Source organism: Cupressus sempervirens, chromosome 5, assembly GCF_028749045.1.
Source record: "Cupressus sempervirens isolate cs-2001-9-10 chromosome 5, ASM2874904v1, whole genome shotgun sequence".
NCBI lineage: Eukaryota > Viridiplantae > Streptophyta > Pinopsida > Cupressales > Cupressaceae > Cupressus > Cupressus sempervirens.
Window position 1 is genome coordinate 481,613,483 of NC_143122.1, and position 27,384 is coordinate 481,640,866.

The 27,384-nt window shown below is 34.8% G+C and overlaps 1 protein-coding gene across 7 annotated transcripts in view; it reads left to right on the top strand.

Annotated features, from left to right (window-relative positions):
* LOC149556843 (PROTEIN TARGETING TO STARCH (PTST)) overlaps window positions 1-27,384 on the top strand; it is a 261,217-nt gene that overhangs the window by 105,146 nt on the left and 128,687 nt on the right. For all 7 annotated transcript variants that reach the window (XM_089831423.1, XM_089831429.1, XM_089831424.1 and 4 more), the window contains 3 exons: window positions 4,264-4,316; window positions 4,663-5,005; window positions 9,606-9,695. In XM_089831423.1, coding sequence (XP_089687549.1) covers window positions 4,264-4,316; window positions 4,663-5,005; window positions 9,606-9,695 — 486 coding nt within the window. The remainder of the gene's footprint in view (window positions 1-4,263; window positions 4,317-4,662; window positions 5,006-9,605; window positions 9,696-27,384) is intronic.

The following is a 27,384-nucleotide window of genomic DNA, read 5'->3' on the forward strand; positions in this document are numbered from 1 at the left end:
TCAGAACAAGAGCTACAATATTTGAATTTCATAAGGAAAATAGAAGTGACATTTTAAATATTTGAGCAATGGAAGGCTAGACTTTAGACTGAGAGCCTAGAAAATACCCAAAATGAAAAGCTGGAAGATCCGTATAGAGGAGAATGTAAAATCTACAAAAGATGTCAGCTAGTGACAAAAATCACAAGGCTAAGGGTATGGTTTACAAGGAACAAGTAATTTATATGCTTGAAGAATGATACGACTGCAAGAAAAGATAGCAGAAATATCTCTGGTCCAACCAAAAGTGGTCCATACAAAACAGAAGAGTTCTTACAGCTGTACAGTTAAAAGAGCCTAGTTCCATAATGGCCTTCAGAAAACCGAGTAAAATACAGAAAAAGGTAAGGTCACATCTGATTCAAAGACACCCAGTTGCAGTTTATAAGACTCCAGAGTGGCGTGAAAATGAAAGCAATCAAGCCATGTTTTGCTTCAGAAAAAGACCAAGTCATGACAACATGAGGGTTTTCCAAATCAGCAAATTGGACTCAAAAAATGGCGCATTAAAATAACAGTTGTAAAGACCCAGTCATGGCTAAAGCAGCAAGATAAATGGTTTTCGAAATATAGCAAAATCAGGTAAAACAATCTCTAGAAAACACTGAATAAATACACAGCCAACTCCATGATTAACGACATAATAATAATAAAAAGACCAAGTCTGAGTAGTAAGAACTCATGACACATATCTGGAGTCTAAAATACAGCAAGTTGAGACGCCAAGTACAACAAAGAAATTCTGCAATCTCCATATTTTTCCATAGTTGGTGGCCAAGTGTCATGTCCCCATTTTTGGAGGCAATTTGATTTAATTAATCAAATTAATTAGGTTGTCCAAAATAATGAATATTTTATGAGGACGACTAATTAATTATTTTAATTAAATAAATAAGTGGTATTAAGTTAATTATTTATAAAGTTATCAAATAAATAAATATAAAAAGGTAACTTTATATTTAATTAATTTAATAAAGTGACTTGAATTATAAAATATTTCATAAAGTCACTTAATAGATAAAACAAAATAATGTTCTAGAAGCTTCTGGAGAAAGTGGAGGAAAAAGAATAAATAGGCACCTCGGGCTTCATTCTAATCATCCAGATTTGTTGTTGTTGATGTTCATGTTTGTTGATGTGCATTGTGGAGCCTAGGGTTTCTGCAATAGTCACAACTGGCCATTGAGAACGAAAACTCTCAATTGGTACGCAATTTTGAGGGTGTGAAATATCACTTGAATTATTGCAGCTGGGAGGAAGATACTTCAGTCTTCTATTTGTGCTACATTGAGAAAAAATATTTGAAGCCATTGAGAACGAAAACTCTCAATTGGTACGCGATTTTGAGGGTGTGAATTATCACTTGAATTATTGCAGCTGGGAGGAAGATACTTCAGTCTTCTATTTGTGCTACATTGAGAAAAAATATTTGAGTACAAAAAGCAGGTCAAAAAAGCAGTTTGAAAAAGCAGGCCGAAAAAGCAGTTCGAAAAAAGCAGGCCGAAAAAGCAATCCAAAAAAGCAGTCCGAAAAAGCAAAACGAAAGAAGCAAATCCGGAAAAAGCAAGTGGAAAAAGCAAATCGGAAAAAAAGCAAGCAGAAGGGGCAGCATTGAAGGAAAATATTACAGCCATCCACAATCAGGTTCTTCACTTCTCATTTGGCATATTTTTTGAGAAATGTGAGTTTTCAGCTGAGTACAAAATATAGCTTCAGCACTTCATTATTTACATTGTACTTGTCTTTGTTTGCCATTTGGCATTATTGGTATCAAAGGAAGGCTAGGATTTTGCAATTGAAAGAGCATTGCAATTTTTAGACTATTTATATTGCAAACCTAGAGTTTGATAATCAGCTTATTAGTTTGCATGCCAATTGTTTGACAAAATGTCAATTGGCTGTAAGTTCTCTTTTTGGCATAAATAATGTTATAATTTTGCATACTAAGTGTTTATATTAATGCCACTTGGTTGTAAGTGCATTAATGCCATCCTAGGTTGCATCCAAAGTATTTGTCATAATTACTAATTGCTGTAGCTGCATTTTGCAAGTAGTTTAAGTCACATATATGTATTGAATATTGCCAAAATTAGTTGCATATTTATGTTAGGACATTGTTTAGACAATTTGGAGTCTTTGTAAGCATTCTCTTTCAGGCAAATCCAAACAAGAATCACTGCAGCAATCTGAAAAGTTATATCAGTCAGATGACCCTTGCTTGCAAAGTGTTTGAGGAAATGTCAAACAACTGAAGTATAAAGATTCTTGGTGTTTGAAGAAGTTATAACCTATTGGGGTTATTACACCAAGGGTTCCAAAACAAGATCATCAAGCAAAAGATTTCCATGCAAACCCTCAGACCTCAGAGTTACGAAGTTTCTCCCTTCCTTCCAGAAAGATCGAATACACAAATGGCAAAGTTTAGGTCATAAAAGGGGGGTACTTCAAATTTTATTGATATCTCTCTCATAATGCCAAGAATGAGAGGGCTTTTTGATTTAAATAATGGATAATGTTATTATCAACCAAAACTGTATTCATTATTGAAGTTGGAGGGGTCTTCATTTTATTAAAGTAAATATTGCATTATTCCAAAAATGTAATTTAATATTATTTGAGTGATGTTATAAATCACCTTACAATGCTAAAGTCTTAGATGCAATATCAAGTCAATAGAAGAGTTGGCGAGTTTTATGCCAAATGGAGGTGTCTTAGATTAAGTCTTGGTGACAAGGGGTTATGACATTTATTAAGGGTCAAAGTTGTTCAAAAAGGAGAGTAGTGGGAGATCTTTATTGCTGATTTTAAGTTTGATGACTTGTTCATAGAGTTTGAGTTGGTTTGAAAACATAAGGAGATTTTATAGGGTTTTAGAGAAAGGCTGGGAGTAAACTCGAATTAGGAGTTTATCATAATTATTGAAGGGTTTCTATGAGCTTTCAAGGCATTTTTAGTGTATTTTAAGCCAAGTGTTCAGTTCCCTATGGGTTGAAAAGACTTTTTCAAAACAGATATCGTCCTTTCATGGCTTCTAGACCCCATTTTTAGAGCTTTTTTTTTCTAGCATTCGACCACTAGAGGTGGAGTTGCATTTGTACTTAATGAGTTTGGCAACTCATTTTAGGGAGTTCTGAGTTATGCAGAAGTGGGTTTCTTTGTGATTTTTATCTATGCTTTGGCCTTTTTCGCTGCATTATCTTTGTAACTCAATTGATGATATATTCAGAGATCACCTTGGAGACAATATTTGATGAGTTTTATCACCTTCTTGCTAATTATGGAGTTGTGTATTAGTGTGATTGGATCAAGTTGTTAGTGAAATTCTTCTTTTCCTTCAGTTTTGTCTCACTATTATGCCTATAAAGAGTGCAATGTGCAGGTTGTAGATTATGTTACATGAATGTCATAGGTTCATTATTGTGAAAGGTTATCTTTTCCTTTACTGGGCAAGTATGCATTTAAACTTTTCTACAAAACACTAATGTGCATGCATCACAGAGGCAAGTTGTGTGAATCTATTATTGATTTTTGGATTTCAAGTGTTAGAGTTTATCTAAATGTCATCAAGTCAAACTTTAGTTGCAATCACTATAGGTTTAGAATTTCTTTTCCGTACCTTTCTATCTCTTTCCCTCATAAGTTTTCAAGTTTTAAGTGAAGCATTTGATAGGAACCGGCCTAGAAACCGGAGGTCTCACTTCATTGCATGTCCCATGTAGAAGTGATTCCCACGTTATACTAGGATTGCTGAACTCATTCAGTTCAGTATCCGGTGCAAATTTTGGTATTTAACAGTAACCTGCAAAACTTGCTATTGGTATGTGAAAGTTATACCCAGAAAGCAATGCGAGAATCTGGTTTTATAAATAAATACTATCTAGACTCTGATAAAGAAATTCATTATAGCATTGTGCTGACACAGTGAACAAGTTCTTGGCTACCATTTAAAGTTTTCAAATTTTACTCCTAATGGTGGTTACCTTTTTAATTTTTCCTGTCCTCTTATTTAGTTTGTTTGTTGATTCAGTGCGTTTCTTTAATTGGATCTTTTAGCACAAGTTGCATTTGTTGATAAAGCTTTGTCCTTAATTTGATTTTAGACATTCTCAATTCTTTTAACAAATGTTTTGTTGAGACTGTTTTAGGTTCTATATATTAGGGTATCCTTAATATTGCAGTGTTTCTGCATTGATTTGATGCATGTTTCTTTAATGTTCTTAACAGGCAGGCAGCATTGTGAAGATGGATTGTAGGACCACAGTGCTGGGAAATGGAAGGTACCTGAAATTTATCATTCATCACTTGCATATGCATATTTTATCTTCACGAAGACTTGAAGAAGTGAAATAACTATTAAAATCAAGTGATAAAAATTGGGGTTCATATGAGATCACATTATTAGTTCTTATGCCCTAAACTAGCTTCTTATTAGTCCTTAAATCGCCCCAACCATCATTTTTAGTTACTTATCCTGGGGCTACATTTTAGAACTTTATCACCCTCACTAGAATATTCTGTATCCTTTTGATTTGGATAATTGTTTCAAATAATAATTTGCATGGAAAAATTAATGCGAGGCATGACTCCACTACTTGCTAATTAGATACAGGATTTTTTGTGCAGATCCACTTTTGCTAAAGCTGGTTCAAATTTAATGCTTCAACATCCGAAACAGGAATGGAAAAATTTATATAGAAATTCTAGTTTCTTGTACTTCAATAAATCACTTGCAAGTGCATCAAGGTGTAGCTGGCCACTTGTATGTGCTAAAAGATCTTTGAAGGAGAAATCTCCTGGATTTTTGGGTATAGATAGTCCTAAAGTTGCAGGTAATTCACTGCATATGGTTTTTGCTACAACACTTGGTTCAGAAGAGAAAGCTTCTGAGTTAACAGAAGACTCTTCGGGCAATCCTGTTATAGCTTCATCTGGTGGATATTTTGGAATGCTCACTGATAGAACCGAGGTAAATATTTTCTTCGCAATTCTTGTATCTCTGCTTCATTAAACTGTGGAAATGATCATTGTCATTAATAAGCATTTGGCTTAAGGTGGTGTAGTTACACTTATAGAAGTACATTATTGCAGTCCTCAATAATGGTTCACTGGCAGGCACTGACATTATTTGTTAAACCTTTGTAAAGCATATATGAAACTTTGAAAAATTAGATGGATATGTACATGTTAATATTATCACTATCCTTAACAACGTTTAGCTGTGAATGCATACAAGTTAATTTGATGGTTACTGCTCCTTTGTTGCACAATTATTTCTCTTGTGACTCTTTTCAAGTAGAGTAGATGCATACAAGTAACTTAGTACAGGACAACTCTTCAGGTTTCAAAAACCCAGATATTGTGATCTATTTGCTAACAAGTTCAAATGCACAGAGGACAGTCAGAAGGAGTTTAGTGAAATCTTCATATTCACGGGAATGTCTTGAAATTTAGAATTGTCTGCTTGCTAGGTTTAGCATAGGAATTAAGTCATGGGTGGGATCATCTAATCTGCTTGTCCTATTGACTTTTGTACAAGAGCTAAGAGCATCTTTTACAGAATAGAGTGGTTATCCTTGGAGTTGGTGTACTCTGTTCAAAAGCTTCAACAGTTGCTTTTTGTACAGACCAGGATACACAATATATAAATGGCTAATAAATAAGCAATCTGTGTAGAGTGTATGTCCCCTTCCATGTGGTTGGTTGTAGGACTTATTAGCCTATTTAATTCCTATAGGATATAGTCATTTTATTAATTTCCTCAACTCAGATTTAAATTATGAGAGAGGGAAAACCTAGAAGGTGTCTAGAAGCTTCTTTGTGGTTATAAAACTGCAGCTTGGGCCTCATTACATTCTTGGTTGATTTCTTATTTTGATTCAGAGAGCTTCTTGGAGGTTTATACCCTAAAACAAAAACCCTAAGGTATTGTTGGTTTCGGTAGTGAAACTATCTACCCTAGTCAGAGCTGGGGATATCAATTAGGTATTTGCAGTGTTTCTATCATTGATTGCTACAAATTTGTGAAGTCTCTTCAGAGGCAAATTTGCAGGGGATTATGATTTAATTACACGAGTTATTGAATATGAATACCTTTGTTGAAGATGTCACTATGAGAAGTGGAAGATTATCATTATGAGGGCACATTTAAAAATTGATATAAATAATATAAGTTTGAGAACCTTTTGGGTGTGAGTTTTCTAGAGCTTCATTGATAGATATTATGTTTCTGTTGCTAGTATGTGGGAACTCTTATATGCTGGGATCCTAAACAAAAAATATAATACTATGCTTGTAGTATGATTGTTTGTATGTGATTTAAAGATGGGTGCAACTCCCATTTCTCAGGGAGAAATTCTGTACATGCATAGACAAATTGCATTCTCAAGGACGTGAGCTTGTTTATTATTTGGCATGGGGTTGCTGCATATGAGTCATCACTTATTTCCTAGTACACACCTCTATTTTCATTAGTGCAGGCTTCAACTTGGGTGTGGATTTACTTACTTGGGAATCATTACATAGTCACAAATCCTTGAAGCAGCAACACGGGCTCATACAGAAGCAATTTTAATTCTGTATATTGCATTTCCTGGGTTGTGGGAAGGAGTTTGGTATTTGAACATCCCTGTGCTTCACTTTAGTCCAAGACTATTTATATTGTTCATTCTTTATGTGTGGAATTCACCTCTGAATTATAGACCACAGATCCTGAATAGCTGTAATCAATTTTTTCTCTATTGGCTAACTTTGTAAAGGTTAGTGATTTCTAACATTAGGCCTGAACTCCTATATGGAAATCGATCTCATGAACTATTGAGGTTAGAATGTAATATCTCTTTATTTTGAATGAATCTCAATGTCGTGTTTATTGATTTAAAAACAATTCTGCTATTTTGGCTCATTTTAATTCTACTTTGTGTTCCTGCATAAACACCTCTTCATGAGTAAAATCCAGTCTACAAACCTCAAACTCAAGCAACAAACAGTGAATTGACATAAAATATCTTTGAATAATTTGGAAGGGTGTAATGTCCCTATTTTTATGTCTTCCTACTCTGCTACGGTTGGCTAGTATTATTGTTTCCTAGGGCTAGAGCTTTCAAGTTTTGCTGAGAGTATTCCTATTTTCTTGGCAATCTTAGTTCTCCATTTCGCCATGTTTCATCAACAATTGCTATTTATAGCAAGTGCTTGAATGAGACTGATCTTTTAGGTTTTCTCTGGGTTTGTTCTCCATAGTCCTTAGCATAGTTGCCATACTCATCGACTATTGATAGAGTAATAGAAACTTGCTATGTTTTGCTTAGTGACAAGTTAATTTGACTTAAACTCGCTAGGAAAATTTGCCAGTCCATGTCAAGTACTCAGGTACTCCTGTGTGCAGGTGCTTAAAGTAAAAAAATGGCACTATCATTTCATTTTTGTGGTTTTATTGCTTGTGTTTGGCAGTAAGGGGAGAAGATAGGCTTCAAAGCCCTTGGTAGCTGTTTGCGATCGATTAGAAGTAGATTTGAGTGGATTTCAGGCAGATTTGAAGCAGCTTTTATAGAAAAATCAGCTTTTGTCACTCCCAGATTTGGCCGGCAATGACGCCAAATGTTTATCCGCGTGGGGTAACAGGAACTTATGGAATACAAACAGAAAAGAAAGATATTTGACACAGTATATAGAGAGAACTCAACAACATTTCATTTATTCATTGATCACCATATACAATAGTATACCCATATATCCATATCTCTCGTTCTGTAAAGAGAGTTAATACATATAATGCTTGAGGGGATGTGAGGCAAATTGTTGCATTCCATGTAACTCCCTCAGTTATGCCAAGTGTTCAACTACCCAAGTTTCCCAACAACATAATTCTCTAATGTCCCCAAAAAGGGATGTTACATGATTACACCCAGTAAATAAAAAAGGATTAAATATAGGACTCAAAAGCTATTTTGATTTTAAATCTCTGTATAGAACTCATTTGTGATGAAATTCTAACATTGGTTGTTTATGTGAACAATCTTGCCATCAATAACATCAAAGCCAAGTGAAATGACAAGGCGGAATTGAAAATTCGTTTTATTTTTGAAATGAGCAATGTCGGGCTTAAATTATATTCTAGTTTAAAAAATTTTGGCAACTTGAAGATGCCACATTTGTATCACAAACTAGACATAGCAAAGCTGTTTTGGTAAGACTTAAAATATGGGTGATCCATCATCTACATGCATGGAAGTCGGGATACACATCTTAACTAGTGTTGGTTCATCACTAGTCAACTAGTTAGTATATTATCAATCTGTGGGTTGTTTGATTTATCTTATTACCATTCAGCTGGACTTGTGTTTTGCGATTGGCTGCCTTTCCAAATTCAAGACCAAGTGGTAAGAACATTGACAAGAAGTTCAACATGTTCTTTCAACATTTTAAAGGAACACTTGCATTCTTTATGAGCATTCTGCCAATTTCATATCATCTAGGTAAAATGACTCCAACAGGGCTGGGTTAATTGATACTTGCTGTTCTAAAACATGGTATATATTTACTCTTGAATCTGGAATAATATCATGGCAGAGAAAGTTACAGCATACTTATTTTATCTTCCACAGAAGCAGAATATAAGGCAATAATTTGTACAGGGCACGAGGCAATGCAGTTGTGAAGGATCTTGGTTACTCTTCAACTTCGTCCCACTACATTGACTTCACTCTTTTTAAATAAGCAGGGAGTCATCAAGATGGAAAAAACTTTAGTCTATTATCCCAAAATTAAACATTCTGAAACTCATTACCATTAGATCTGTTACTTGGCTGATAATGAAGATGTTTGTTTTTTATTATTGTCTTCCAGAGGATCAATTTTTTGACATGATGACTGAAGCACTTAGTAGAGATAATTTTTTCAAATTTTAAGGTAAGCGTGGGTTTGTATCTGGTTTAGTCATCGAACATGGATATTAGATAAATCATAATTGTATTTCCCATTAGTTGATTAAATAGGATATATGACTCAACATTGGTTGAGATTGGCAGGGTAAACTGGCACTGAAATTAGAAGAGTCGTAAACTTTGCTGAGATTTCTATTTTTCATTTTGTGGGTTGTTTCATGGATACCTAACTCAACTTTTCTTGATAAATCTATTTCATAAACAAAAGTACAATGTATGCATCATTTGTCTGAAGCCGTGTAATGCTACTAGTGTTACTCTAATAGACACATTGCTATAAATAGCTTCTTGCATTGATAAATGGTGTTTGAATTTTTAGCTCAATGATCTAGCAGTTGTTAGTATTGACATACATTATGCACATGTTGGTATTTATTACACAATTCTTGATAGTACTTGAAACTGCCTGCAGATTCGTTAAGCACAGTCGCTATTTAAGAAATGAAAGCACTAAAATATTGATTTAAAAAATGCTCATAGCTTGATTTTAAGATTTTTCTTAGTGGCACTATAGTTCAGATGATGTTAAATGTGGCAATTATTGTTTAAGCTAACTTAGCTACTTTGCGCCCTTTATCATTTAATTGGAATTAATGAATTAAATATGCTTTATTTTTTTTGCAGTTGGAAGCCTTGCGTGTTAATACTGTTAGAGCTAAGCTTATTAGGAAGCTTAGTGAAGCTAATCAATACAATCGACATCTGCAGCGTCAGGCAAGTGTCATTTCTCAGGCAATAAAACTTTTTGGAACTTTTTTTGTTATTATCACGAATGGTTCTGAATAGCTCACCTGATATATAGGAAAAATACATTAAGAAAAATGCATATTTGGGCAAGCTCCTTCAAGAGACAGTTTGGTTTCTTAATCATACTTTTTTATTTTTTAATAATTTATGGTGATGTGATTTTCAAGTCTAGGTATAAGATCGGAAGTCTGTAAGTATGGCCATCTTAAGTGAAGACATAACGGCCCTTTTTGTTATCTGATTAATTACGGTATCTAATATTGGAAGAGTGTGACTCATCATACTTATGAATCTTTACCATCAATTAAAGGATGCCTTATTTATCACTGTAGAATGATATGGTAAATGTCTGATCTATTGATACTATACACGCATGCCTACATATGAATACTTTTCTCTCTTTCTGGACCAAAATATTATTGGTGCAGATTTTTTTAAGCAAGCCACCTGTTTGGGTTTGGGTTCAAGGGTTCGGTTACAGGTTTGGTCAAGTTTTTTCAGAGTTTGGGTTTGTTTTGAATTCATCCATTTAAAAGCATATAAAAGTCAGATATATATACATATTTGCAGTACTAATTAAGTTCTAAATGCACCACTATATTGAAAGTCAAATATTAGTTAAGACCCAAAACTTGAACATCATGATATTTATTTAAGTTAAAAAAATAATAATGTCAAGTTTCAACAATCAACCATCACTAATCAAATGTCATATGGACCGTCAGAAATACCATCATCAACATCCATATAAGATGATGTATGTAGTGGTAAATTAGAAAAACCAGAAATAGTGGGACTACTACTAGCACTAGCACTCTTATGCTCACTAGTTGGCTCATAGTCAGTGTCAAAATTAAGTTAAAAGTGGGAAGTACTCTCTAACTTAGTACTTGGTATCCATTTTCATAAACAAAACTTGGTATCTATTTTCTCTGTGTTCCCTTCTATATAGCCACAAATTATAGTAAAGATATCAAGTGGGTTTGCTTGAACAATTCTTTGTTTGAATGATTTGTTGTCTGCCTTCTCCCTATCATTTGATGATTGTAGTGACCCCGAGCTGGCTTGGTACCCCTCCTTGCGCATTGCTTCCTCTATTCCAGCTATCACTCCCCTAGGCTGGTGGAGGGAAAAAGAACCCATCCCAACTAAAGGGGACATCTTGGAAGATATATTTTCCGTGCATATAGATTTTTCAGGTGGGGTATGGCAATCTATAGGTCAGAATCTCAGAAGCATTCCATACTTCAAGAATCGCATTAAGGATTGGCATGTCGACTTGCAGTCTTTGCTTGTGTTTAAGGAGCTGCAAATTTGGATTTGCAAACACCATGTCCTCTAGCATGTTTGAGTGTAGCCTATTGCACTTTATTGAGTGGATGGAGTATGTGCTCCAATTCCTTTCTGATGTAGATGAACTAGCTACGTACTAAGATAGATTTGAGATTAAAGAGATACAAAACTTTCAAATTTGTATTATAAAATTAAAATATAAATACTTTTTTATAAAACTTGTGATAAAATTTTGATTGCAAGAGGTAGTATGTGCGTGCATGATTGGTCATGAAGGCACCACCGATTATGAGCATCAACCATATACTTGTCTAGAAGAGCATCAATACCACAATTATTGGAGCATGCGAAACCCAGGAGCTCATTCCTCATTGCATTCCACATGTCCTAATCATTGAAGAGTTGTAGTAACAATGCCTTGTACTCTTGATCAACTTCAAGATCTTTCTATGGGGCTGTGACATATTATGTATAGTATTTACTAGCCTAAGAAAGATAGGAAACTAAAAGTTCTCTTACAAGGAAAGGAAATATCCTTTAACATCATAATATAAGAACTGCATTCATTTCCTATGAACATGAATAATGAATATCATTAACTATCTAGATGTAGTTACCAATTAACTTCATATGAGTATGATTTCAACCAATTTATACCAGTACTATAACAGTAATAAGAAAATTTATTAAGGGATGAGATGTTAACTTCAATATGAAAGGAAATTAACATTATATTATTGATTAATGTATTTACAAAAATAACTTCCAAAATTAATTACATAGAACCTGAACCTGTTGCTTTAATCTGGTCGTGTTTTGCTTCCATAGCTTCCGATTGCCATAGCGCAAAATACTATCATCAAGGGTTTTTGTCACTTAACCATTGATCTTACAACCGTGACCTAAGAGTCCCTGCACAACATCCTCATGGAAGTGGCCGGATTCTTCCCAAGGGCATGTGAACACGACTTAAATTTTCCCATCATCTGAGATGATATAGAAAAAACAATTGTCATAGCCAGCCAAACTATAGACATCTTCACCTATCAGGGTGAACTTCCTATCTAGACTTCCCCTACTAGTTCTACTAACTGACGATTATTACCCGTAGCATAGCACCACCTTGGCCAATGTTTTGAAGTAGAAGCACAAATTCTTGTGCAATCAATGTTACCAGCAGGTTCCTTATGCATCTGTAATATCCCCTTTCTTGAATAGGATTTAATAATAAATAAATAATTAAGTCATATAATTTATTTAATAAATGATAATAAAGAATAATTTAATAGATGACCAGTAGGATCAAGGGAACAAGAACTGGGGTATAGGGGAGCTACAGGTTAATTTGATTAGATCTCCGAGTAGTAGTATGCAGCAGAACAATGGAGTAGCACAAACAAACCGGGAGGCTGGGAACCTCACTAGGTTCAAAGGTATCATGGAGGATGTGCCTTATTATTCACAACAGGGGACAACAGACAAGCAAAAAGATGATCCGTATTGGGGTCATTTAGAGTTTGGACTAGACAGTCCAGACTTTTACTTGGGTGAACCAAAGGATAATGGTCAGGATTTGGTAGATGACAAAGCCTTTCCACAAAAGGAGATGGAGAATGATCCTGACATTAATTCTTGTAGACTCTTGGAAAACAATTATGTTCATATAGAGGGAATAACGGAGGGTCAGTTTAATCAGTTTTCAAAGGGAGAAGCTAGCAAGATTCTTTTGCTCAAGTCAATGTCCATAGAAGAATAGCTTGAGGTACCCTAGGTAGAATTGCAAATTTTGATTATTTGCCACATCAGTCTTCAAGGAGTCTTTGATAAGAATGATACGGAAGGTTAAAATCCAGTACAAAAATGGTGCCAAATTCTTCATGCTTAGGGTCTTTCAGAGGCAGAATTAGATCGCTTTGTTGATACATTGGTGTTACAAGTTGCAGACAAGACATTTGATGATATAGCTCAGTAAGAGGTGTCAGATTTTGACAAAATGACAGGATTTGCAAAATCAAGAGATTGGTTTTGAAAAGGGTATTACCAAATCATCTAAAAAGGGTATTATCACATCACCACAATTCTCAATAGTCCAGACACAATTCTCAATAGTCCAGACACAGGTAGACCTATCTCAGATCAGAGCTGGTTTGTCATCCAGAAAATAGAGGGGGCAGATCACAAAACTCCGCGAAAACAAAAGAGGAGATTGCTGCAGGGGTTCAACTAACAATAAACTTCCAAAAGACTTCGAGGAAGAGTGAGGGAGAGGCTGCTTCACTTATTTCTAAACTGTTAAATTTGGGAAGAAGAGTGAATGGCTCTCCAAGGGCACAATGGAATTTTTTTCCTAGAACATTAGAGACATTAATGCCTCATCAAAGTGTGCCTCATTAGGTATCAATTTCTAGTAAGTGGGGAAGACATAGTTCACTTCTCCTACAAGAAACTAAGTCAAGTCATGGAAAAGTTGCGCATTCCTACAGGTCCCCTCAATTGTTTCTTTTGGGGGATCGTCTATTTTATGGAAGCCTCATAATTATCAGGCGAGCTTGGTGAGCTCTAATGCAAATTGGTTGGGAATTAAAGTTTCAGTTTTTGCACTATCTTTTATCCTTATAAATGGGGCGATTTTAATGCTACATTAGGCATTTTTAATAAGATTGGGGGCTCCGATCCCTCTCCTAAAGTCACTCATGATTTTTAGGAATTTTTTACAAGGAAGTGCTCTTTTTGACGGTGTTCCACATGGTCGAATAGAAGAAAAGGTATGCAATTTGTGGGTGTGAGGCTGGATTCTGAATTCTCAGTGGTTAATAGAGCAAGGCAGTTTTTTTCTTCCATTCTATCATTAACAGGATCTGACCACATGTTGATAGCTGTAGAAATTCACTGGGCTCTGAATGGTTTTAAGCCTAGACCTTGTTTTAAAAATTGAGCGCATGTGTTTTAGAGATAATTTCTTTTATGAAACTTCTTCACCAATGGTGGTTGAGTGCCCTTTTGTGGACGGTTCCAAAATGTTTCAGCTATCAAAAAGGCTGGCATTTGTAAAAGCTAAGATAAAACAATGGAACAAATCGACCTTTGGGAATGTCTTTGAGGAAAAAAGTACTCTTGAATCTCAATTGGAAGACATCAGTGAGCACATTTTGCAGCATGGACTATCCACAAAGGTGTATGACAAAGAAAGAGACCATAGACTTCAGCTGGAAGAGGTCCTACTTAGAGAGGAAATATACTGGAGGCAGAGGGCAAGGGAGTTATGGTTGAAAGAGGGGGATAGAAACACGAGTTTCTTTCATGTTTCAGCAAAGATAAAGAGACAGAGAATGAAATTGTTCAAGTTAAATACTCCAATGGGAATCTTTTAAGATCTCAAAAAGACATCCAGATGGAAGCAGTAAGTTTTTTTGAGAATCATCAGATTTTAGACTGTATCCCAACGTTGGTTTGTGAGGAGGATAATAGGTTCTTATTAGCACCTTTCACTTTGGAGGAAGTGAGAATCTCGGTGTTTGCATTAGAGGCTGATAAGGCTCCTGGCTTGGAGGGTCTAACCCCTTTATTTTTTCAAAAATGCTGGGAGCTCTTGGGGGAGGATATTCTCAAGGCTGTGGAGGAATTTAGGAATCATTCATGTATGTTTAAGGAATTTAATAACACCTTTATCACACTAATTCCAAAATCTCAACAACCTGCCTCCTTTGCAGATTTCAGACCTATATTGTAATAACCCTGTCTGGTTATAGCTAAATCAAGCATCAATTTCTTTCACATTTCAATGGTTTGACATTTTGTCAAACACTTGGCAAACAAACTCTATTAAATATGTGGTTTCTTGGTGGTTTGTGCTTAACTCAAGAGTTCTTTGCAAATAAACATGAAATGAAAGAACTGATACGGAAGCAACAATTGCAATTGATTTCCCAACTCTGAGATAAAGATCAATTGCAATTTAGGATGGATCAAGTTTGAGTGCTGCATTAGTATTAATCTTTTTTTTAACAAATGAAAATGAACCTGGTAAATTCTTAGCTCATGGACGAGTTGCAGCAGCAGATTGCTTGAAAATCTGGGCAGCGATATGCAGATGAAAGACGCCTGTTAGCAACAGACAGGCCTGCCACAAGTTTTTAGTCCAAATCCAAACCAGGTTGTTTGTCAAATGCAGCCCGATAAGAGAAATTGAACCCTTCAAAACCCACTGATAATCTTATGCGAATAGCAGATGATAAGGGCATTAAAATGCCAACAAACTAGGCACTAAAACAAAGCCCAAATGCTGGAAAGCTGGGCGTCAAAAGGCAGCACCAGGCACCTTAATAGCGAATGATATCAAAGCCCAAATAATATGAAATAACTGGGTGTCCAAACAGAGATAGAAATGAGCATTCTGAAATCAAACTTCTTCACCAAATTCTTCAGCAACTGAATACCTCTCAGCTATAGTAGTTACAGTAAGAGAGTAACATTAATCCAGATTTGCAAATCAACCAATACCACTATACATCAGTAGTGGAAAACCACAATCAGCTTCAAACCCTTATACTTCAGCAAGGGCACAGGAAACAACCTCAGAGAATGTCACAAAGACAACAAAACAAAATAAGATAATTAAATAATTGGATGCCTTTCCCATCAAATGGTCTCATATTTATAATCTTTGAAATGGCACAAGTTTCCCAAATGAACTTCACTTAAGCAGATTCCCAGACACAACATTAAAATATAATAAAGTGTCATTATAATTTAATTTATTAATTGCTTTTGGCTTCGAAAATGACCTTTTCCACCATAACTTAATAACCTAACATGTAAGGCCACTGTTTCTTGTTCCTAGGATTTAAAATTTTTTTTCATGGTTCCAACGAGCTATGATATTGAGGTGACCAACAAACAACACCAACAAAAATAGCAACCTCAGTGTATTTAGATGAATAATAATAATTCACTGTTCTTGCGAAAACAACTGAAGAAGCATCAGAATCGAAATCTGACAACACCAAAGTTATCCTGATGATGAAAGACGATGAATGAACTTGACGGGGTGACTACTGTAAATAGATGCTCCCTCCAAGATTCTTGGAACAAATGCCAGAAGCTAGAAATAAAAATTGAGAACATCACTCAAGTTTTCTAACGCAATTGAGCTCATCAAAACAAATAGATTGACTTACAAGTTACCATAAAAATGCTTAGAGAAATGCGAAACTAATTTTGGCTCATGTTTTTGCAAGAGGAAACGTTTTGGCAGTTTTAGTGGTTTGCATTACATCTTGGCTCACGTTTTGGTGTTTGGAAGCCAAAACGTTCTTGTTTCATGCCTTTTATGAATCATGTTCTTGCTAAAAATGCCCAGAAAATTGGGGTTTTTATCCACTTTTTTGCGTGTTGACTCAAAAACATGCATTTTTTGGCCACGTTTTTGCAAAAACAGCCCAGATTTTTGCATTAAAAAGTCACGTTTTTGTTCAAAAAACTCAAAAAATGGCATTTCAGCCCATATATTTGGATCAAGAGGGGTCGTTTTTGAGTTTTAATGGATGCTATTGTCTTTGGCATTTTCATGTAAAATTCGACCCTTCATTGCTCATTAATATTTGTAGAATACAAGTACGGAAAAAGTCAAATTATTGTTTGAGAATCTTGATTTTGAGGAAAATTGGTCTTCAAAGTTTATGATTCTTGCTATTTTGGCTCTTTGATCTCCAAGTAAGTGGACTTTTTCAAACTTGTTCATTAATTCATGCTTATCTTGCTATTTCCATGCATATTATGGCTTGTTATTGCACACTTGCCCGTATATATGCCATGAAAAGTGCATTTTGCCTTTAAAAATGATGAAAACTTTCATTTTCACACTTTTGGAATTTCCGCAAATTCCAAATTCGAATTTGCAGTTGAAAGCAACTTGTTTGTTGACATGTTTGAGTTAAAGACCAAAGGCATGTGTTTGTTTTGTGCTTGTTTTTCATTGTTTGCTTGCTTGCTTTTTTTTGTTTTTCTTCTTTTGGAAGAAATTGTAGGTTCTTTCCCAAGAACTTGAGCATGTTTCACTTCACTCCACTTTCCATTTCATTCCATGTCCATCTTTGCATTTCACAACACTTCACATCTCATTCTTCACATGCGATTACATGTATGCCCATCCATCATCCACATGTACATGTAATCTCCTTTTCTATTTCCATTTCCACTTATCTCACTTTCCGCATCCAATCGCATGTCATGATTACATGAAGAGTCTTTTACATGTAATTGCATTTTGAAAAACCTATTTTTGACTAAAGGTCACACTTTTAAAGTCAAAAGTTGTCATTTGCACGCATTCCCATGTGCCAAGCACTTTACTTCGAAAAAAAAAGAGAGTTAAAGATGCTGATGGAGAGTTATTCCGAGTTTACATCGGGACATCATAAAGAAGGTTTTCAAAGTGTTAGAGAATCTAGAATGTGCCAATCTACAAAGGAGAATTCACGACAACTTGAACGAGAAAAGCTTGATCACATCAAGATTTTAAATGACAATGGACAATTCATCAAAGAGAGTCAGAGGTTATCAAAAGACGCAAGACCATGGTTATCAAGTAGTGACACAAAATACAGGAACTCTCGATCCTGTTATCATCCAGGATAGCATCACCAAGTACAAGACCTTTCAAGACAATCCCTAGGATTGTTTCAATTCTCTTCTGTCTTTCTTCTTCTTCTTTCATGTTTGTAACTGAAGAGGATGCATTACATGAAAATATGTAATTACATGTAATGCAAGTTGTACGTGCAGTTGCATGTAACTCATTAATTTCTCTCATTAGTTAGACCGGGTCAAAGTTGGTTGAGTTGCTCCCACTTTTTCCTCCACTTTTTTCTTAATTGTTGTGCCTATATAAAGGAGTGCCCCTCATTGAAAAATCATCTTTTGTTGTATGCAAGAAAGCTCTGCCACATTTGTGCAAGCATAACTTTGATTCTGTAGTATGAATTTGGGAGAAAAGTGAATGAAAGAAGCAATTGGATTCAAAACTTTGACTAGAAGCAATTGTGATAGAGCAAACTAGAAAATTTGACTGTAATTTGTGCCTATTGTCTTTGATTCATGTTATTATTATGTGTTCAATAATAGATCATAGTGATTTAAGAAGCAATCAGAGCCAAAGCTTTGACTGGGATCGGTTGTGGCAATACATAGACTAGGAGCTTTGACTACAACTTGTATTACCATCTCAAATTCATGAAAAAGTGTCAGAATTCCCTACTTTTGGAAGTCTTTGTGCCCCAATGGTAGAGGTTATTCTTATAGAATATGTTAAAATTGGACCTAGAGCCAAACTGGTACACTTTCCGCTAGCCTTTGAGTTAGTGTTGGTTTATCGGTATCACCGTTTACAACTTCGATAGAAGTGTAGTTTGAGGTTTCATCTTGCCCATTATTCGTTCTACGAGTAAGTGGATTCTTTCCTGAAAGCTAAGAGGAAAAAATATTGGTAACACCCCTTACAAAATCTCTCAACTTCTTGCCTACCTTGAGTTGATCCAAGGAACTATGAGAAGGGGAGCCTTCCTTTTAAGGTAGGAGAGACTCTGTCTCATAGGCTGTGGTTGGTCATCCTATTTTGCGACTAGATTTTACCCAAAACTGTTGGTTGCAAAATTTCTAGCCAACAGTTTTTGGCCGACTCTGTTGGGGATACGACGTGCATTTGAGAGCCTCATGCTTTCATTTGAAGCATACCCATGTCCTTTTTCATTGTAATAATATTCATTGTAATTATTTCACGCATTTACCAAGGACATGTAAATGGCCCAAGGTCCTTGGGGAAATGTTTGTGACCGCTAAATCTAGCTTTGCCTCTACATGATCTTCTTGATGGTTGACGAAAGAACTTTCCCAAGTTTTTCGGTGCTAAACAAATCCTAATGAGTATATTGCTGCTTTCTACATTGCATGTGGTGTTCATGCTATTGAATACAAGGATGTATCTGTAAGGTTGTTCGTGGAAACTCTACAAGGTGTGGCCGATGATTAGTTTTCCATTTACCACCATGTACTATCACAAACTAGACTACCCTCATAGCCAAGTTTGAGGAAAGGTATAAACCGCATGAAGATGCCCATGCATTATTGGCCCAACTTGCTCAGTTGAAGAAGTTGTGTCATGTGCCAATGCGTGAGTTTGTTGCTCATTTCAATAAATTGACATGAAGAATTCCACTTGCTGTACAACCTACAACTGCCAACTTGAAGTGTTTCTTTGTTAATGCTCAAATGCTTGAAGTCAATTTTGTATTAAGGAGAGAAGCCCTAGCTACACTAGGAGTCACACAAACATTGGTGATTGACATTGAAGATGATCTTATTCTTGTTGGAAAGATAAGAATCATAGCAAGTGGGTTTGAAGAAAGTTATTATTCTTGTAACTTGTTTTCCTCCAGTAGCAGGACGGATCTTGCGGTGCAGAGATTAGCAAATGAGTTGCCCTCAAATAGAAAATAGCTCAAGGCATGTTCTTTGTTCCTCATGAAGATGTACAATGGAGGCCTGTTCCAACCATTCCTCATAGTTCTATTGTTGGGAATCAACAAAAGTTAGCTTCACCATCTAAGAAGCTTGCAATTGAAGCACCATTAGCAAAGACAATAGTGAAGCATTTTGTATCTGAAGCTAGTGATCTTGCTATTTTCTTCCAAGAAAAAGCAAAAGACATAGTCAATGACTCTCATATTTGGTGCAGTCTCAGAAGGCCAGTGATGAAAAGATGAGGAAGGAAAACATTTCTTCCAATGTTCAAAATAATCATGTCATTGAAGTGGACATGCAAGCAAGTTCGAAGCAAGCTGAAAATGATATGTTTGTGTCTCAAGGTCATGAAGTTGGGAACACTTTGCATAAATATTCTACCCTGGAGTTTGAAAAAGAATTTCTCATAAACAATAAAGACTTTCCCAAGTCAAAAGTTTGTGAGCAGTACGCTGAGGTAGGCAGTGCAATCATGTCATCATTGAAATCACATGAGTAAGTTTTTCTTGATCATTTTGAGGTGTTGGTGATTGATGAGCCAATCAAGCAAGTTGCAGTTGACATGAAAAATTCAGAATTTGTTCGATCAAGGGGCTGTCCAATCCGACATCTTGCTTGCCTTGAAGCTAATGGAAAGTTAGAGATTTCACATGTACCTAAACATGAAAATAGTATCAAAGAAGATGTCAAAGAAGAGTGTTCAATTCTGGAGGAGCAGTTTCAATTAATGGACTTTTCTTGGAGCAGCAGTACTTGTGATTCATCTCAAAAAGGTGAATTCCTTCATTTTTGCCAAGAGGTGTTACATTAGGCCTTGGCATCATTGCGGCAGTTGTTCGTGTTTCATCAATATGAAGTTGCATGTAAACATGCAAGGTACTGCAAGCTACTAAAAAAGGTAGCTATTTTGTTGAGGCAATAAATGATTTCATCTATGTTGGGTGGATATTTTGCAACCGAGAGTTTTGGGTAAAAATTCAGCCGCAAAATAAGATGACCAGCCACAGCGTGTGAGACAGAGTCTCTCCTACCTTAAAGGGAAGGTTCCCCCTTCTCACTGTTCCTTGGATCAACTCAAGGTAAGCAAGAAATTGAGAGATTTATAAAATGGGTGTTACTATTATCCTTTCTTATTAACTTTCAAGAAAGGATCCACTTATTCGTAAGGTGAATAATAGGCAAGGTGAATCTTTAATTACACTTCTATCACGAGCTGAAAACAGTGATACCGATAAATTTTAACTAACTCAAAGGCTAGCCAAAACATACCAGTTTGGCTCTAAGTCCTGTTGTACTTCTATGTGGTAAAATGTTTACAATTAGGGCACAAAGACTCCTAAAAGTAACAACAATCTAACTATTTTGCGAATCAAGATGAAAATACAAGCTACAGACAAAGCTTCTAGCTATGGATTTTCACAATTGTTCCTGGTCAAAGCTCGGGATTCAATTGTTTCTTGACTCTCTATGCTCTTTTGTTGAACACATAATAATAACATGAATCAAGACAATAGGCACAAATTATAGTCAAAGCTTCTAATTTGTTCTATCACAATTGCTTCCAGTCAAAGCTTCGAATCCAATTGCTTCTTTTATTCACTTTTCTCCCAAATTCGTACTACACAATCAAAGTTATGCTTGCACAAATGTGGCAGAGCTTTCTTGCATACAACAAAAGATAATTTTTACAATGAGGGGGCACTCCTTTATATAGGCAAAGAAGTTGAGAAAAAGAGAGAGGAAAAAGTGAGAGCAACTCAACCAACTTTGACCAAGTCTGACTACAAGAGAAAATATAGGGTTACATGCAACTGCACATGCAACTCACATTACATCTTTTACATACACATGTAACTCGCATTACGTGTAATTACATTTTTTCATGTAATGCATCTTCTCCAACTACAAACATGAAAGAAGAAAAAGAAGACGGAAGAGAAAAGAACAATTCTAAAGGGCCTTGTACTTGACGATGCAATCCTAGATGATAATAGGATTGGGAGTTCTTGTACCTTGTATTGTTGCATTCACGTTGATAACCATAGTGTTGCGTCTTTTGATAACCTCTAGCTCTCTTTGATGAATTGTCCATTATCATGTGGAAACTTGATGCGATCCATCTTTTCTCGCTCAAGTTGTCGTGAATTCTCCTTTGTAGATCAACACAAACTGGAGTCTTTGACACTTTGAAAAATTTCTTGATGATGTTCGGATGTACACTTAGAACAACTTTCCATCAGCACCTTTAACTCCTCTTTTTTTTTTTTTAAGTAAAGTGCTTGGCGCATGGGAATGCATGTAAATGGAAATTGTCGATTTTCAAAAAGTGACTTTTGCTTTCAAGATGTCACTGCTTTGAAAATGGATTACATGTAAATGCAACATGTAACAGAAGGTGGAGGGTGAAATGAGATGCAAGTGTGAGTGAAAGATATGCTTTACATGCATATGCGGATGAAGGCTAAGATGAAAAGCATGGAAAGATACATAAACATGTATTTGCTCATGGAGATGCGAATGCATATGGAGAGGAGAAAATGACATCTTTTTGACTTTACAGAAAGTGACTTTTAGTCAAAATTGGACCTTTTAGATGCAATTACACGTAAGACATTTCGTGTAATCATGTCGTGCGAATGAAAGTGAAAGGTGAGATGGGTGAAAACGGAAGTGGAAAATGGGATTACATGCATGTGCGGATGGCGAATGAGATGATAAACATGTAATTGCATTTATTGGATGAGATGTGAGATGTGATGACATGAAAATGAAATGTGAAAAATGATAACGCTTTCGCATGTAATGAAGGAAAAACAAGCTTTTGGGAAAAAACTTGCAACTTCTCCAAAATGGAGAAAAACTGGCAACAAGCACACAAAACCAAAACAAAAGAAAAACATACCTTTGAAAACAACTCAAAACATGCCAAGATGCAATGCACTTGAAAGATGAAATTCGAATTTGGAACTTGGGGAAGAACCAAAGACATCAAAATGAAAAAGAAATTCATATTTAAAGGAAAAATGCATATTCTAAGGCAAAGATTTTCACAAATAGCATCCATTCAACGATTTCATGCATAAAATCAGCAAGGATAAGCATGAATTAAAATGTAAGAAAGAAGAGGTCCACTTACATGATGAATATGTGCCAAAAATGAAGGAAAAGATGCTCTTTGTTTGAATTTTTTTTCAAAAAATGATGAGAACTTTTCAAATCTTCAAAATCCAAATGATGAAGGGCAGCAAGCAAGGAGATTATTTAGCAAAATGCCAAAACGTGCCCTAGATTAGCTCCTCTTTGTAACGTTTTAAAGATTGCATGTTCTTGAGCCATTTTTGCCAAAACAAGCAAAAAACGTGATCTTCAAAGTAAAACGTTTTGATGATTTAACACCAAAATAATGATCCTCAACCAATGTAATCACCTAATGAGGTAAAAATGACTTGGTCTCATGCAAAAACGTGATCAAACTTGGCAGATTTATGGAGTTTTATGCAAAAAACGTGCCCTAGATTGGGAGTTTCAAACACGTTTTTGGGTGTAATAACTTGATTTTTGATGAGGGCAAAATGATCACCTCTTCAAAACATGATGAATGCAACTGATTTCATTCAAATCCATGGAGAAAATCAAAAGTTATGATCAAAATAGGAGCTTTTTGGAGAAAGAACATGTTTTCTTCACATAATAGGACATTTTTATGCTCATTACATATTTTAAAACATGTTGGAAGGCAAAAGAGGACCTTTTTGAGTCCAATGCATGTTTTAAAATATGTCTTGAGATATAATCTCACTTTTTGAAGCCCATTACATATTTTAAAATGTGCAAGTCTCCAAAATCTCACTTTTTGGAGTCACTTAGGGCCCGTTTGGTGAGCGAAATAGGAATACGTATTCTGGAATAGAACGTATTCCTATTCTCCGTTTGGTTCAGCGAATATTTGATGGGAATTCGCGGACCCGAAAATTTATGTTTTCTAAAATAAAAGAAAATGGAATAGGAATACGTATTCCAATACCACCTATTTTGATGGAATTGCAAAACCTCATTTTTGGGCCAAAAATGGATTACGTATTCCATTTTTGCTTCGTATTCCAATCCCGTTTTGGTGCATCCAAACAAAGAATTCACAATTTTTGGAATACATATTCTAGAATACGTATTCCTATTCCGCTCACCAAACGGGCCCTTACATATTTTATAAACATATCTCACCTTTTTCATGCACAAGCATGAAAACTCAACTTTTTATGTCATTGCATCAAAAAGGTCCACTTTTACAAGCTTTTGATGTAATGATTTGGAAAAAGTCCTCAAAATGAGTTTTCATATGCATTAGCATGAAAAGTTTTCACTTTTCATATTTTTTACATGCATACGCACATAAAATGTCCATTTTTAGGCTTTTAAGTTATGCATTTCACTTATTTTTATAAAAATGTCAACAATATGGGTCAAAAATAACATTTATGCATTATATTAATCAATATAAGTCATAAACATTAAGTTAAAGTGACATTTATATAAGTATTTGATTTAAAAATAAAAAATTTAAAAAGTAACTATATAGTTCTATAGTCACTTTAAGTGAAAAATTAAAAAACAACTCAACTTAAAATTATAACATAAGTAACTAAAGTGCACTATAGTCACTTTAAGTTATAAATTTAAATGAAAAGTAACTTCAAAACATAACTAAAAGTGAATAAAATGTTATATTTTCAAAAAGTGAATGTCAAAATGAAAATATAACATCATTTTTTAAATTCGTGCTGTTGCATCTAAAATGTCCACTTTTGAGGCACTAAAATGACCATATATCTTGACTGACTACTCCGATTGACCTCTAGGTTAGACCGAATCGAAGAGGAAATCGCAAGGCATAACATGAGCAAATTCAAAGGACCAAAAACAAGCAAACACAAACTCAAAAGCAAAGAACAGACTGTCAAGGCTTCAAAAATCAAGCAAAGGCTCGATAGAAAGCAAAACGAAAACGACTTGATGAAGGCCTTCAGTAAAACAACTTGATATTTGAATTGAAATGGATCAATCGATCAACATTAAGCAATCGAGTATCAAATTCAAGCTTAGAGAAACACGAAACTAGCTTGGAAAAGTTTCGTGTTGTTACCAACATTTCGTGGTGACAAAATGCAGGACAACAATCTAAAATTTGTATTTTTGGCTAGTTTTATTTAGGTAGGTTTTTCTTTGTTTTTAATAAGTGTGCTTGCACATTTTTTTTTTATTAGATTTGCTTTGCTTTAGTTGCGTTAGATTAGTTTTTGTTTTTTGGTCGCCTGACTCTATAGCCCAATGGACTGGATAAAGACACTTAGAGAACTGGATTCTATGTCACTCTTTGTTTCCAAGAACAAATGAGTAACATTCCTCAGACAGAGCGAACTGTTGTCTTACATTTTGTCACCACAAAATGTAGGTAACAGTACGAAAATTTTTCAAATTAGTTTTACATTTCTCTGAGCTTATTTCATTATTTAACTAGTTAGTATTGATCAACCAATCAACTCCAATTAATATAATGAATCTTTTTATTGAAGGCTTTCGTCAAGTTTTTTTCATTTTTTTGTTTGTCAAGCCTATGCTTATTTTTTAGGCCTTCAATGTCATTTTCTTTGTTTTTGAGTGAGTATTAGTTTTTAGGGCTTTGGTTTTGCTCAAGTCACTACTTTCAGTTTCCCCTTCGATTTGATCTAACTTAGAGCTTAATCGGAATTGTTAGTCAAAAAATATGGCCATTTTAGTGCCCAAAAAGTGGACCTTTTTGATGCAACAACACAAATTAAAAATATCATGTTATATTTTTAATTTGACATTCACTTTTTGAAAAATATAATTTAAGTTCACTTTATGTTATGTTTTTAAGTAATTTTATCAATTAAGTTTTCACTTAAAGTAACTATAGTGCATTTTATGTTATATTTTGAAGTGGAGTTTACTTTTTGATTTTTCACTTAAGTGGCTATATTATCTATATAGTCCAATAAAATTTTAGCATTTAAATCAAATGCTCTTGTAAATATTACTTTTTAAATGATATTTACATGTTATATTATTAATATGATGTGTAAATATAATTTATGTCTCATTTAAGTAATATTTTAATAAATTTAAATTGGCATGTGCTAATTAAATCACTTACAGTCATCAAAAGTGGACCTTTTTCATGTCTTTACATGTAAAATCCATCAAAAGTGGACCTTTTTCATTGCATTGCATGTAAAACTCAACTTAGAATGTAAAGTCACTAAAAGGTGGACTTTTTTGATGCCATTGCATGTAAACTCACATGAAATGTGCAATGGCATAAAAAAGGTGAGCTTTATAACTTAAATATGCCATTGTACCAAAAATGTGAGTTTTCACTTAAAACATGCATTCACCTCCAAAAGGTGAGTCTTAAAACTAAAAGCATGTTTTAAAATATGCAATGACCATGAAAAGGTGCGTTTTGCACTAAAAACTTGTGTTCTTGCCCTTCCAAACCTTGTTTTGGAGAAAACACATGCAAAGAACTCTCAAGAACCCGTTTTTGAAGATTTTGATTGATTTTCTCCATGGATTTTCTTGAAATCTTCTCCAATAGGGTCGTTTTTGCTAAGCCATGGGTTTTCAAACAATGAATGTGGATTTTTCTTGCTAAAAAAATTCTTTTCAACTCCTTCAATGGCACGTTTTTGAGAAAATCATCAAAAATCTTAATTTTTGGCTTATGTTTTTGCATGAGGAAATGTTTTGGCATTTTTTATGGTTTGCATTACATCTTAGCTCACGTTTTGGTGTTTGGAAGCCAAAATGTTTTTGTTTCATGCCTTTTATGAATCACGTATTTGCTAAAAACGCTCAGAAAATTGGGGTTTTTATCCCACTTTTTTGCATTTTGAAGTCACTTTTTGCATTCACAAGTCAAAAATGACTCAAAAACATGCAATTTTTTGGCCACGTTTTTGCAAAAATGGCCCATATTTTTGCATTAAAAAGTCGCGTTTCTATTTAAAAAACTCAAAAAATGGCATTTCACCCCATACATTTGGATCAAAATGGGTTGTTTTTGAGTTTTAATGCATGCTATTGTCTTTGGAGGCCATGTATTTGGCATTTTGATGTCAAATTCGACCCTTCATTGCTCATTAACATTTGTTGAATGCATGTATGGAAAAAGTCAAATTATTGTTTGAGAATTCGGATTTTGAGAATTGGTCTTCAAAGGCTATGATTCTTGCTATTTAGGCTCTTTAATCTCCAAGTAAGTGGACTTTTTCAAACTTGCTCATTAATTCATGCTTATTTTACTATTTCCATGCATATTATGGCTTGTTATTGCACACTTGTTAATATATATGCCATGAAAAGTGCATTTTGTGTTTAATAATGATGAAAACTCTCATTTTCACACTTTTGGAATTTCCCCAAATTCCAAATTCGAATTTGCAATTGAAAGCAACTTGCTTGTTGATATGTTTGAGTTTAAGATGAAAGACGTGTTTTTTTGGTGCTTGTTTTTTGTTGTTTGCTTGCTTGCTTGCTTCTTTTCATTTTTCTTCTTTTTGAAGAAATTGCAAATTCTTTCCCAAGGACTTGGGCAAATTTCACTTCACTCTACTTTCCATTTCATTCAATTTCCATCTTTTCATGTCACAACACTTTAGAACTCATTCTTCACATGAAATTACATGTATTCCCATCCATCATCCGCACATACATGTAATCTCATTTTCCATTTCCATTTCCACTCATCTCACTTTTTGCATCCAATCGCATGTCATGATTACATGAAAAGTCTTTTACATGTAATTGCATCTTAAAAACCCATTTT